Source organism: Eleutherodactylus coqui, chromosome 4, assembly GCF_035609145.1.
Source record: "Eleutherodactylus coqui strain aEleCoq1 chromosome 4, aEleCoq1.hap1, whole genome shotgun sequence".
In the NCBI taxonomy this organism is placed as follows: Eukaryota; Metazoa; Chordata; class Amphibia; order Anura; family Eleutherodactylidae; genus Eleutherodactylus; species Eleutherodactylus coqui.
In genome coordinates this window covers 255,066,572-255,079,451 of record NC_089840.1, presented here as the reverse complement: position 1 = coordinate 255,079,451, position 12,880 = coordinate 255,066,572, and the positions used below count along the sequence as shown (strand labels likewise).

Genomic DNA, 12,880 nt, shown 5'->3' with positions numbered 1-12,880 from the left:
GACCTCCTGTCACCAGAGCCGCAAGGAACGTATCAGCTGTGATGAAATGTAATATTAATGGGCTTTAGGAATCTCTGAAAACTAGTACACATGGTCCGATATGCTATGTGGAATATAGACAGCATATTACACAATTTGGGCATTATAGATTTCTCTTATGAGTAGTTACATTGTATAAGTATTGGTTACATTAGTGGTTAATCGCCCGCTCTGGTTCCTGGTGTTCAGCGATAATGAAGGTCTTGTTCGCATCATTGTTTGAAGCCTCCTTTAGAACACACACCATAACATTCACACTAGCAGACAGTTGTTGAAAAGTCTACGACTGCTGTTTACACTGAACAGCGCCTCCTTCAGTCGCCGCATGCAATTACACTAGACTATTATCATTCAAATTCCGCGGGAGCATGAGAATCTGAACAATAGTCATCCCATTTAACCCTTTGAATCCACTGTCTGACATCTTCCTACATTCTGATTGAAGCTTATACAGCTCCAATGTCAGAAGACATCCGACAGGGTATTCTTACCGTCTATTGCCAGCCACTCCGCTGTCGGAGCCTCTCTGGCGCACACACACTGGCTTTAGCCAGCAGATGGCACCGTTGTATAACAGCAAAAAGAGAAAGCCTTTTAGGAAACCCTGAATCCAAAATTGGATTGGAAGGGGTTAAGAAGGCCATTTCTTGTCTGCTCACTCTTGCAATTACTCTACACTTTGTTTGCATCCTCATCTCTCCAGAAGTGAGAGATCAGATTGACGGTCATTTAATGTTTAGCTTTTTGTGATCTGTAGGATATCTGTGTGACAGCCCAAGTTATCCTAAGTAGGTGATTGAAGGTTGGGGCTACATTGCTGTCTGCGTTCCTCTATATCCATAGCTTTGCTGCTGGGCCTTGAGATAAGATGATGACAGTGCTTATATCCACAGGTCACATTATTAGTGTGCTCATTTTACAATGTCGTACCAGATAATGGTTGTAAATTTCTGATTTTATCACCTTCATTAAAACAAGTCCCATAATGCATCATCTTCCACATACACTTTAATATAGTATGGATGCATGGACTATGGCATGGTATTTATAAAGAGGGTATCAAGCTCTATTGATTTCCTATGGATGCATTCAATATGCAAACGATAACGCCTATTTTCTATTTTTGAACGGCATTTTATAACAGAAAATAGATAAAATCTGAGTCACCGTGTACTTACATTACATTACTTATCCTGTACTGATCCTGAGTTATATCCTGTATTATACTGCAGAGCTGCACTCACAATTCTGCTGGTGGAGGCACTGTGTACATACATTACTTATCCTGTACTGATTCTGAGTTACATCCTGTGTTATACTCCAGAGCTGCACTCACTATTCTGCTGGTGGAGTCCCTGTGTACATACATTACTTATCCCGTACTGATCCTGAGTTACATCCTGTATTATACTTCAGAGCTGCACTCACTATTCTAAAGGCTTTCTTGAAAGCAACTTTTGAGCGATTTTTGAGCGATAATCGTTGTGTGGTTTTTGTAAGGTGATCGCTCAAACGTTGAGCGATCACATTGCACTCCAACCGGGATGCAGAAGGCGAGCAGGGCCGCTTGTCTTCTGCATCCAGCTGTTCCCCGCTCGGAGCGCCCGGCTGTTATACAGCTAAGTGCTCCGAGCGGGGGATGCAGAAGACAAACTGGGCCACTTGTCTTCTGCATCCAGCTGTTCCCTGCTCTGAGCGTACCGAGTGAGGGATGCAGAAGAGAAGCGGGGTGGCCCCGCTTGTCTTCTGCATCCAGCTGTTCTCTGCTCGGAGCACCCGAGCGGGGTATGAAGAACACAGCTGGACCGCTCTGTTCTTCAATCCCAGCCTGTCTTCAGGGAGCGGGATACAGCTGAAACAATAGTATCAGCTGTATCCCGCTGTGAATTCCTGATAACTGATCGCTGATCTTTCAGCATGCTGAAAGATCAGCGATCAGCGATGGCTAAAAGAAAACTGCACGATGTCAGTACAGTTAGACACAACGATGTCAGTGCAGTTAGACAACGATTATCACTCAAAAGACGGCTTGGAGCGATTTTTGAGCGAAAATCGTTGTGTCTTAAAGGGCCTTTAGACAAACTTTAACACTGCGTTACTTGAGCGCAGCTAAGCTTTTTCTGGGTTGTCTCACTATAGGCTTGTTGGTGGATTTCAATGATAAGCAGCAGAATTGAGAGTACAGCTCTGGACTACAAAACAAGTGTAACTGTATTATACAAGGTGTTCAAAGGTGAACCCATATTGTGATATGAAGGGGAAAAAAAGTTTATTGCTCAATTGTCAGAATAACATTTAGTGGCTGAAAGGTCGTTGTGACCAAGTGAATGAGCTGGAGCATATTTTACAACCATTCTTGCCAGTCTGAAACTGCAATGAATATTCCACATGTGTTTGAAGCACTGGCTAATGCAATAGAGTTATTCTGTATACATCAAGTACAATATAAGTAGCCCCTGTATGGGGCAGATCAGGTAGGCTTAATACCCCTTTTTCCATAGGGCTTCTAACTAGTGGAATATTAGGAAGGGTTATTAGGAAGGTTGGACTTGCCTTCTATATGGATTGAGAAGGGCAACTAAGCATTGGACACTTCTGTCCCAGGAAGCTCTGTGGTGACAACTGCTCATTTGTTGGCTGATCGTATATTCTGTGCAGAGTAAAAGAAACCTCAATCTCTGCAGTATAACCCCCCCTGTGTGATTGGGGGAAGTGCTGCCAATAGCGATGATATTCTGTGGGGGTCGAACCATTGCATGAATGGTCATTCATCCACGCTAAGTTTGAATTGGCCTGTGCGAAGGCCAGACAAACAAGCGCCAATCTCGTTGATCATTGCCAATTACACGGTGCAAATCAAGCAGCGCAAGGGTGCCCTTACGTGGGACGATCTGCCGGCCAGTGTATAAGGGCCTTAAAGGAACCTTGACTTGGCCTTGCAAATCCACTCCTCGCTGGCTGGCATGAGTCTTCATTTGCAAAGCCTCTGAGTTACTAAGGCATTGTGTAGGGAGGGGTTCTCTTATCATGACGACCTCTTTTTAAATTATAACCAGCTTGGAGATCAGATGATTGCTGCAGGACCAACTTCAGAAACGGTTATCACTGTCAGGAAGCTGTGGCTGGTCATGTCATTCCTCTGCAGTGGCCACTACAGGAAAAAAAAGGCATTACAAGTTAGCCATTCCAGTGAATGGCCAATACAGGTTCGGTCCTCCAAATCAAGAGCTGCCTTATGATAGCGGTTGTGGTCTCCTTGACGGTATTTTCACCTGTTCAATCTGTAGTATTCCTAGCCAATAAGTAGTGCTAGAGGTGTGATCATGTTTGCTTATCTCCTCTCCACCCACTGAAACAATTTGTATGCTCAGCTGACTTTAATAGTTTATCGGGCATACTACGTATAAAGCTATGGTTGTGATTTTGCTGTACACATCAGCTGCCGGTGTATACTGTATGTAAAGCATGTGATTTTGCTTGCTAAGGATTTCCATGTTTACTTGAGATACTTTCAGGTAATATTACACGCGGCCTTAAATTTGCATAGCATTAACCCGCAGCCTCAAGCTGCTGCGGTACAAGACACTTATTGACCTTAAACCAAAGGTGAACCAATATTTTGAATATTAGATCGCTGGATATAAATGGCAACTTTTTATGTTGTTGGCGATTAGAGATGAGCGAACGTACTCGGATCGGGTGTTTTTCAGGGGGGCGCCGGGGGTGAGCGGGGGGTTGCAGAGGGGAGTGGGGGGGGGAGGGGAGAGAGAGAGCTCCCCCCTGTTCTCCACTGCTACCCCCCGCTCCACCACGCCGCCCCCCGAATCTTGTCGTCCGAGTAGTCAGTTACTCAAAAAAAGCGCTGCTCGAGTGCGAAATCGCCCTAAACGAGTAGGTTCGCTCATTTCTATTGGCGATCCATTTTTTAAGTGTGGAGGTGATCTGGTATTTGGGAACGTTCCCCACAGCCTTTTCACCGAAATAAGACTTGTTCCTACGTGGCAGATTTTCAGCAGTGGAAACATTTGTAGCAGATTTCACTCTTTTAATTAAGTTGAAGATGTGAAATCCGCAGCAGATCTGTACTAGAATCAATATCAAAATCTGTATAGGGTTTCTTAGTTTCTGTACATTGAAGAGGGGGGAGATTCATAAACCATAAGAAATGGGATTGTTCAAAAATACGTCTGACTTTCCTCATGAACCTCCACAGACGTGATTGACTGATCTGCATTGTCTGTGACTTCAAATCCCCTCTGGGGAATGACACACATTGTCCTCCATCGCACGAGGTGTGGTGACCCCAACAATGATGGTGTTTAACGTTCCCGCAAATCCTTTTTTTTTTGTAAAGGGAACTTTCACAACTACGAAATCTGCCACAATGAAAAACGTATTCAGTCAGCTCTGCCTTCTTGTTTCACTACTACAAAATTCGAAAGTTTGGAGGCCTTCGGACAACTTTGTTTTCCTGATTTTTGGCATGCTTCATGTTGCTAGTAAAAATATGAAAAAGTATTTTCCCTAAAACAAGCCACTAAGTAATGTCAGACCTTATGTCATCGTCTTCTCTCAAGTTGTCCAATATTACATTGCGGCTATAAAAGATCTAATGCTCTGTAACCTTCAGATGACTTTGTTTTGTTGGTGTATGAGGGGGTTGTACTCCGTGTAGAACTTGGGTTCTTTCAGAATAAATTATTGTAGGAAGCTATCCATTCTTACAACCTGTATGGAGTCCACATAGGTCCATATTAAGGCGGCACTAAGGGCACCATGTGTTGCCATCTGCAAGACCGTGATCCCCATGCTGCCTCACAAGTTCGACTTCTGCCATTTACCAAGAATGAGACGCTGTTGGCATTAAAGTTTCTATTGTTGGTAAATCATATCACCTAATGTGGTCTCGTTTCATCCTAATATACCTCCCCTCCATGTGCCATACATCGTGGGTGGAAAGCTCTGAGACAGAGACTTTGCTCGGAACCACCCGTGGATGCCATCACTCCAATTCCTGCTCCTTCTACCATTCTCTCATTATCAGCCCACTTCCATACCATCCTTCAATATAGGAGCGACTATCCTCTCCACCGAAACGCACCAGGTCAAATTTGTAAAAATTGCCAGACATGGAGAAGCCAGGAGTTTAGACCCCGTTCACATCTGTGCCCTGCAGCTTCGGTCTATTTCCATTGTTCGGCTCCATCCTCTGAGCAATAAAGATACCGTAACTGCTGGATCTGGCACATGCTTGACTCGAATTCCAACTGATGGACTCCATTGACTTTAAAGTGGTCCATCTGGCTTCTGGTATTCTGACCGGTCTTTTCCCAGGCAAAATAGTGCAGCATGCTGTGTTATTTCATCTGGGATGTTGTGCCGGTTCTGCACTTAACCCTTTCCAATCCAATTTGTATCCTGGTTTTCCTAGGGGGCGTACTCTTTTTCTGCCGTTACACAACGGCGCTATATGCTGGCTAAAGCCAGTACTGCATGACGTGACACGGTGGATAGGCTCCGACAGCAGAGAGGCTGGCAATATACAGTAAGAGAACCCCGACGGACGTCTTCCAACATCGGAGCTGTACAGCCTTAAATCATAATGTCTTCAGTGGTCAGACAGTGGATTGGAAAGGGTTAAGATGTGAATAGGGCATTATGCTATTGCCTTGTGTGAATAAGAATTTACAATCCCCTCTGTTAGCCTTTGTCCGCCATTGTAGATTTGGCACAAAATGGGAACAGATTAGCATAGCAAGCTGCACTATTTTGTCCTTTAAAATGTCCCAAAGGGTGGGATGGAAGCTGGGCGGACCCCATTATAGTCGGTGGTAAAGAGTTTAAAAAGGCACTAGGAGGTACAATGAAAGTGAGATACTTTTGTTAGGCTGGCTTCATGTGAGCATAAGCGCAATTACGCACACCTTAACATAACTTTTTTACGCTATGAACGCCTTTTGTGCATGTATTTCACTGTACTTTTTCTTCCTGCATGGCATGTTCATCTGTGTGGCAAACAAATAAGTTTGAAATGGCTAATTAGTTTCATATATGTTCTTTTTCCAGTGGAATTATGTAGAATTTCACGCATCTCCTTGCATATTGCATGCACATTTACACACCCGCATTGACTTCTACCTTTTGGTACGAAAAATCTTTTTTGCATGGCCGAAATGTGCGCGCCAAAGACATGCATGTGAACGAAGCCATTGAAGGCAATGGCTTTTAGACACTGCATATAGAGACCTTAGAGACTAAACTGATATAACCAGAGGGTCTCCCATAGACACCAACCTAAATCCTTGCCTCCAGGCTTTTTCCCCCCTTCTCTATTGTTCTTGCTGCAGAGATGATACTAAGGGGGGTTTAACTGTGTTCAAGGGGATGGCGGGCCTTGGGCAATGAGAGGACTAATTCACAAAGGTACGTGCGGGGAATTTTATTATCTGTATGAGAACAAGTAATTATTTCCCGACCCGGCCTCAAGAATCAGTTTCCAGCATATGTATAATCATTGACAGGTTGGAAAAGTAAAGTTTCCCTCAAATTCCTCTGCAGCGAAGTAGCAGAATTCATTCTGTAGATCACAGTGTTATTCTCCTGGGCTGGGAGGGATTTCAGCAGCAGGTTACTCAGGGTGGGAAATAATGGGGGATGGGGATGAGATGAGCTGCAGAACTTTGCACAAGTTCAAGACTGTATCCAGGGGATACAATGGATGGGAATTGTTGCCCCGCCTCCACATTATCTGCCCCTCCCCCCTGCTGTGCTCCCATGCCCATAGTTTCAAACATTAGTAATTGTAAATGTAATTAGTGAATGCAGAATGCCGAAAGTATCAGTCTACTCAGAGAGTGAGAGTAGGCTTCTATTATATCTATTTTTGTTACAATGTAACTTTCTATGTTTAGATACTTTTTGTTTCTGTTTCACATTTATGTTTATTTTTAGACCTTTTTTCCAGCACAGAATTGCATAATATGGAATCTTGCAAAAACTGAATTTGCTGAGGTTTTTACACCTTGCGGTATGTTCACATGGGCGTGAATGCTGCAGATTTGCGTCATGGAAGAATAACTCCAGCCTTCTGCACATTAGTGTACTCCCATAACGAGACCTTACAAATACCGGCTGTGTGATCCCTCGCATCAGTCTCCCCCATAATGAGCCTGTTACATGTATCTGACTTGTACTGCTGCGGTTTGCGGCGAGTCGATCTCTGAAATTGCCCTCGGATGGATATGTTGGTAAACAGTAATTATCCGTAGTATTTGCTGCTCCAGTTTCTGGTCGTTCTCATGCAGGAACATGTGAGGAACTGCCGAGGATCATCTAAACGCTTAATTAGCACGGTTGTTTACAGCTCATTAACCTGCTATGCGTTCACGGCTTCTTAAGTAGTTAACTAATTAGGCCTCATTCATCAGGCATAAGCGATTTTTGTCTGTATGTGTGCGTTTTTGGTGTCTATACGTGTTTTTTATGCCTGTGTTGCATCCGTATTTACTGCATTTTTCATGTGCGCGCAAAAAAAAAAAAAAGCGCGCAAGGAGACCCAATTGATGTAAATTTCTTTTTCTTTGTTTCCTGGCAAGATGCATAAAAAAACATACATGTAGCATCCGTTTTCATTGCGTTTTTATTTTATACTTGCAAGGTTTTTCATTGGCAAATTTGCAGGCCGTAAAAAATACCGACTGAGTACCAACAGAAAATACATCCGTGTGAATGGGCACTTAAAGGGGCCATCCAGAATTGGAAAAACATGGCAGCTTTCTTTCAAAAACAGCGCTACACCTTCCACAGGTTGTAATTGGTATTGCAGCTCTGTCTGCTTCATTTCAATGGAGCTAAGCTGCAATACCAGCTACAACCAGGTGTGGTGCTGTTTTTGGAAGAAAGCAGGCATATTTTTCTAAACTTGTACAACCCATTAAGGCCTCATGTCCACTAGCAAAATTGAATTGCGGATTCTGCGGGTGAAATTTTGCCCATAGGAATATCATTGGCCACCAGTAGTCAATTAAATTGAAATTTGCACCCGCAAATGGCATTTTAATCGATTTGCGTTTTTCACGCGCGGTGAAAAAAAAAACCCAGCATGCTCCATTTTAGTGCGGATTCCGCACGGATCAGCCGGATATCCGCATGCAAGAAAAAAATACCATTTAAGGGCTTATTCAGACGACCGTATTTTGGCCGGGTATTCACGACGGCTGATATACGGCGTGTCTCTCTGCAGGGGAGGAGGCTGGAAGAGTCGGGAGCAGTCCTCTGAGCTCCCGCCCCCTCTCTGCCTCCTCTCCACCCCCTCTCCGCCCCTCTGCACTATTTGCAATGAGAAGAGGCGGGACGGGGACGGGGCTAAGTGCTGGGAATTGGCTCCGCCCCTCCCCTCATTGCAAATCGTACAGAGGGGCGGATAGGTGGTGGAGAGGGGGTGGGAGCTCAGAGCACTGCTCCCGGCTCTTCCAGCCTCCTCCCCCTGCAGAGAGGGACGCCGTATATCGGCTCGGCGTGAATACCCGGCCGATATACGGTCGTCTGAATAAGCCCTAAAGCAAATCTGCACAGAATCTGCTGCAGAAATCTGCGGAGATTGTATTTTTCTAGTGGACATGAGGCCTTCATCCCAGGCAGAAAGATACTTTTTTGCTACTGTAAAACTAGAACTCGCAGCACAGTTCTGAGATACTGAGACTCAAAGTTTTCTAAAAGCTTCAGGCCACGGACTGTACACTTGTGCCTCATATGTAGTTTGTCTGTGTGATCCTACTATGTGTTACTGAGACGAGCGTCACCTGATGTGTTTTGCAGCCACCGCTCTCCTCACGGCTGATAACGTGGTTATTGTGGCTGATCAGTATCGGCGCGTTCACACTTGCAGGTTTCGAAGCCAAAGTGAAGTTGTATCCATTCTTTATTCTTTCTCTCCTATGAGGATCCCCTCACCTGGTTTAACAAACTGCATCAAAGAAAGTGAACAGAATCTGCAGGTGTGAATACAACCTTATCCCATCTATCGGGTACAACTAGTGACATATTGGGAGGGTTGACTATTGGGAATTGTATGAAGACTCTGACAAGTCTGTAACTCCTGCGCCTGTTTTTCTCCGTGTGAGAGGCAGATGTGACACAACCAGGTACAGAATCATTCCTGTTTGTTTGCGTTGCCGGGTGATGATTGTCACCACGTCATTTATCAGTGTCAAAGGTTTTAGGTGCCCAACCTGTTTAAGGTAATCCGCCCTGATAGTGAGCGGTGTATCCTGAAACCAGACAGTGAGACGCAGCACAGAAAAATGGCTGACATTCTCTCCATACACCCTGTGTGACATAATATTTGTATTGATGGGATGTGGGGACGCTCAAAAACCAGGGGGTACCCCATTATGATTTTCGTGAAGGCACACCTTTTCCTTGATATGTAGGTGTCGTCGATGGTTTGCACTGAACTTGTTCTCAAATCAAGGTCTGAGATGCCCTGGGAAGGGGTCTTACATTATTTTGGAACGAGGTAACATTCTTCAGACTCAATCCTGCTGCCCGGGTCCGACTTGGCGTTGCGAAGAGGTAATTGGAAGAGCGTACCTGGTTCGACCTGGCCCTGTAAATCTGCAAAGGTCTCCTTCATCCTAGAAATGCTACCCAACATTAGGCAGATAGTCATGTTGTCCTACAACAGAAGGCGAGGGGGAATTCACAAACTTTCCTGTCCCTGGATACTTTGTATTAGCATTGGGGCCCCATAATAGTTTTTGCATTGTGGCCCCTCTGCTCTTGTAAGTCACAGTCTAAATAATAGTGTCATATAGTAAACAAGTAGCATGTAATAGGGCTGTACGCTGCCCCAATAATACTCCAGCAGGGTTAGAGATATCAGCAACCTATCAAATAGGATGAATAGGATGTCAGTGTGGTTGTGGAAACCCCTTTATGGAGAACGTCTTGGTGCATTTCCCCTTTTGCCTGTGATGGTAATCCACCCTGAACAGGTGAACATATTTTAGTGAAAGTTAGATCCGAAGTTATTACCTGGGTGTGTGATTTCTTGTACCTGTCCTGACACGACTCTCCAACCACCTATGCAAATAGTTCTACCAAGTCTACATTCAGTAAAGCTCAGTCTGCCACCTATGTACATGGTGACCTGTAGAAAGTTAGAGGTAATATATACATATCCACCAGTTGTACAATAAATATGTTGGATTATATTGTCACTTCCTAAACTAGTATATACTGATATTTGTCTAATAAGGTATATGTATGAGAATAATAAATATATATAATACTGTGTGTACAGTGAATAAGGTTTTTAATGACCTTGTAAATACATTACTTCTCATATTATATCCCACAGCTGTACAAACATTGCTTTTCCTGTACTTCTCCGATCCTGTTTTATACTCCAGAGCTGCACTCACTATTCTGCTGGTGGAGTCATGTTGTACACATATTACTGATCCTGTACTGATCCCGAGTTTCATCCTGTAAAAAAAAATCCAGAGCTGTGCTCACAATTCTGCTGGTGGAGTCATTGTGTACACATATTACTGATCCTGAGTTACATCCTGTATAAAACTCCAGAGCTGTGCTCACTATTCTGCTGGTGGAGTCACTGTGTACATACATTACTTATCCTGTACTGATCCCTAGTTGCATCCTGTATTATATACTCCAGAGCTGCACTCACTATTCTGCTGGTGGAGTCATTGTGTACACATATTACTTCTGCTGTACTTCTCCAGAGTTACATCCAGTATTATACTCAAGAGCTGCATTCGCTATCTTGCTGGTGGAGTCACTGTGTACATACATTACTTATCCTGTATGTACATGGTGAATCAGCTAGGAAATTTCCGCTCAAGCCTGCAGAACTGTGAATAGAGCTCTAGTATATAATACAGGATATAACTCGGGATCAGTACAGGATAAGTAATATATGTACACAGTGACTTCACCGGCAGAATAGTGAGTGCAGCTCTGGAGTATAATACAGGATGTAACTTAGGACCAGCACAGGATAAGTAATGTATGTACACAGTGACTCCACCGGCAGAATAGTGAGTGCAGCTCTGGAGTATAATACATGATGTAACTCAGGATCAGTACAGGATAAGTAATGTATGTACACAGTGACTCCACCAGCAGAATAGTGAGTGCAGCTCTGAAGTATAATACATGATGTAACTCAGGATCAGTACAGGATAAGTAATAAGTAATAATAATGAGTATAATACAGGATATAACGCAGGATCAGTATAGGATAAATAATGTATGTACACAGTGACCCCACCAGCAGAATATTGAGTGCAGCTCTGGAGTATAACTCGTGATCAGTACAGGATAAGTAATACAATGTAATCAGCTTTTCATGTGAATAAAATGTATATGTATATTCATAGATGAACACAATGTTGCCAGTTACTCTATTCTACATACATAGCGTTACCCGGGTTGAGAACACACAGATGTAGCAGAGCTGAATTGGTCATAATATACTGGGTGGGTTCAGGAATAACATATCATGGTATCACACTGCATTGTGCAAGCAAACTCAACTCTTCTATCTCTGTACTCCCCCTACTCAGCAGATACTTTGGCCAACACAACATATGGCGGCAGAAGTATCCAAGCCGTGGCATAAGCCGAGACGGCGTCCGCACAGCGTTTATCTAGTTTATGTTTTCATTGTTTCCCGTCATGAAACGAGTAGATTAGTTTGGAAAGCAGGTGGCGGTGGGAGAGATTAGCGCATAATTCTCTGCACCTTATTAACAGATTATATAGAAGACAATGTTATTGATTGCTTTACGTTTATTAAAAGCTCCGCCCATTTCTGGACATTTGCTAATTGGAAGTATTTTAATGGATAATATTTGGTTTGGTTATGGGTGTGAAGATGTGGAGTCCTGAATATGATGCCAGTATGGTGCTGGTAAAGCACGTCGTGGCCTACCGCAGTAGTGGGGATTATCCACAGGCTGAAGTGATTAGACATGATGGACGATATCTTCCAGTCTGCTGATTTAAGGAGCATTTACAGAACAATGCCTTCTCGTTGTAGACATGACTCTGCTGTCCTCACAACCCGAAATCCTGGAAGGAAGTCCATCTGCCGCGTCTACCGCCGAGAACTCCGAGACGAGAATGCTGGAGAAGAGGTCGAAGGTCATTGAAGAGCTGTTACAGACGGAGCGAGACTACCTGAGGGACCTGGAAACGTGTGTAGAGCACATCATGATCCCCCTACAGACCCCGCAGGTAAGAGTCTAACAGACTGCGCTAATGGATTTACGAAAACAAAGCTTAGTCCCTGTGTAAATATATTAACAATTTCTCAAGATCTCTGCTTGCTGTCAGTGGATGGGAAGATTTTAGTTGACATTGCTGAGGTTGAAAACTTATACAGGCCTAATACTACAGGATCCGCCACAGAAAAGTAGGCCGACACCACGCTCTTCTGGAAACTGACCAATAGAAAGTCTGTGTTACCCAACGCAACCAATCACAGCTCAGCTTTCATTTCCTATACTGTAGAAGTAAAATGAAAGCTGCTGTGATTGGTTGCTTTGGGAAAATAAGATTTAGTTTAAGACAAGTTCCATAAGAGTGTGGTGCCGGGCTACTTGTCTGTGTCCACCCTGGACGTACAGCTGAGAGTTCGCTACACTTGTATCCAGTTAAGGGTTCGTTCACATCAGCGCTTTTGTTTCCAGCTTTGCTATTCCATCAGGGGAGCAATAAAATAAGGAAAACCAGTTCCGTTTTAGCTACCATTGATTTCAATGGGATTTTCTAGGCTTCAGTCATGCTCAGTTCGGTTCAGCCTGCTTTCCAT

General features: G+C 43.9%; 1 protein-coding gene across 4 annotated transcripts in view; it reads left to right on the top strand.

Annotated features, from left to right (window-relative positions):
* The window catches only part of DNMBP (dynamin binding protein), a 141,269-nt gene that overhangs the window by 106,076 nt on the left and 22,313 nt on the right, over nucleotides 1-12,880 (top strand). For all 4 annotated transcript variants that reach the window (XM_066601126.1, XM_066601127.1, XM_066601125.1 and 1 more), the window contains one exon: nucleotides 12,107-12,303. In XM_066601126.1, the coding sequence (XP_066457223.1) occupies nucleotides 12,107-12,303 (197 nt within the window). The remainder of the gene's footprint in view (nucleotides 1-12,106; nucleotides 12,304-12,880) is intronic.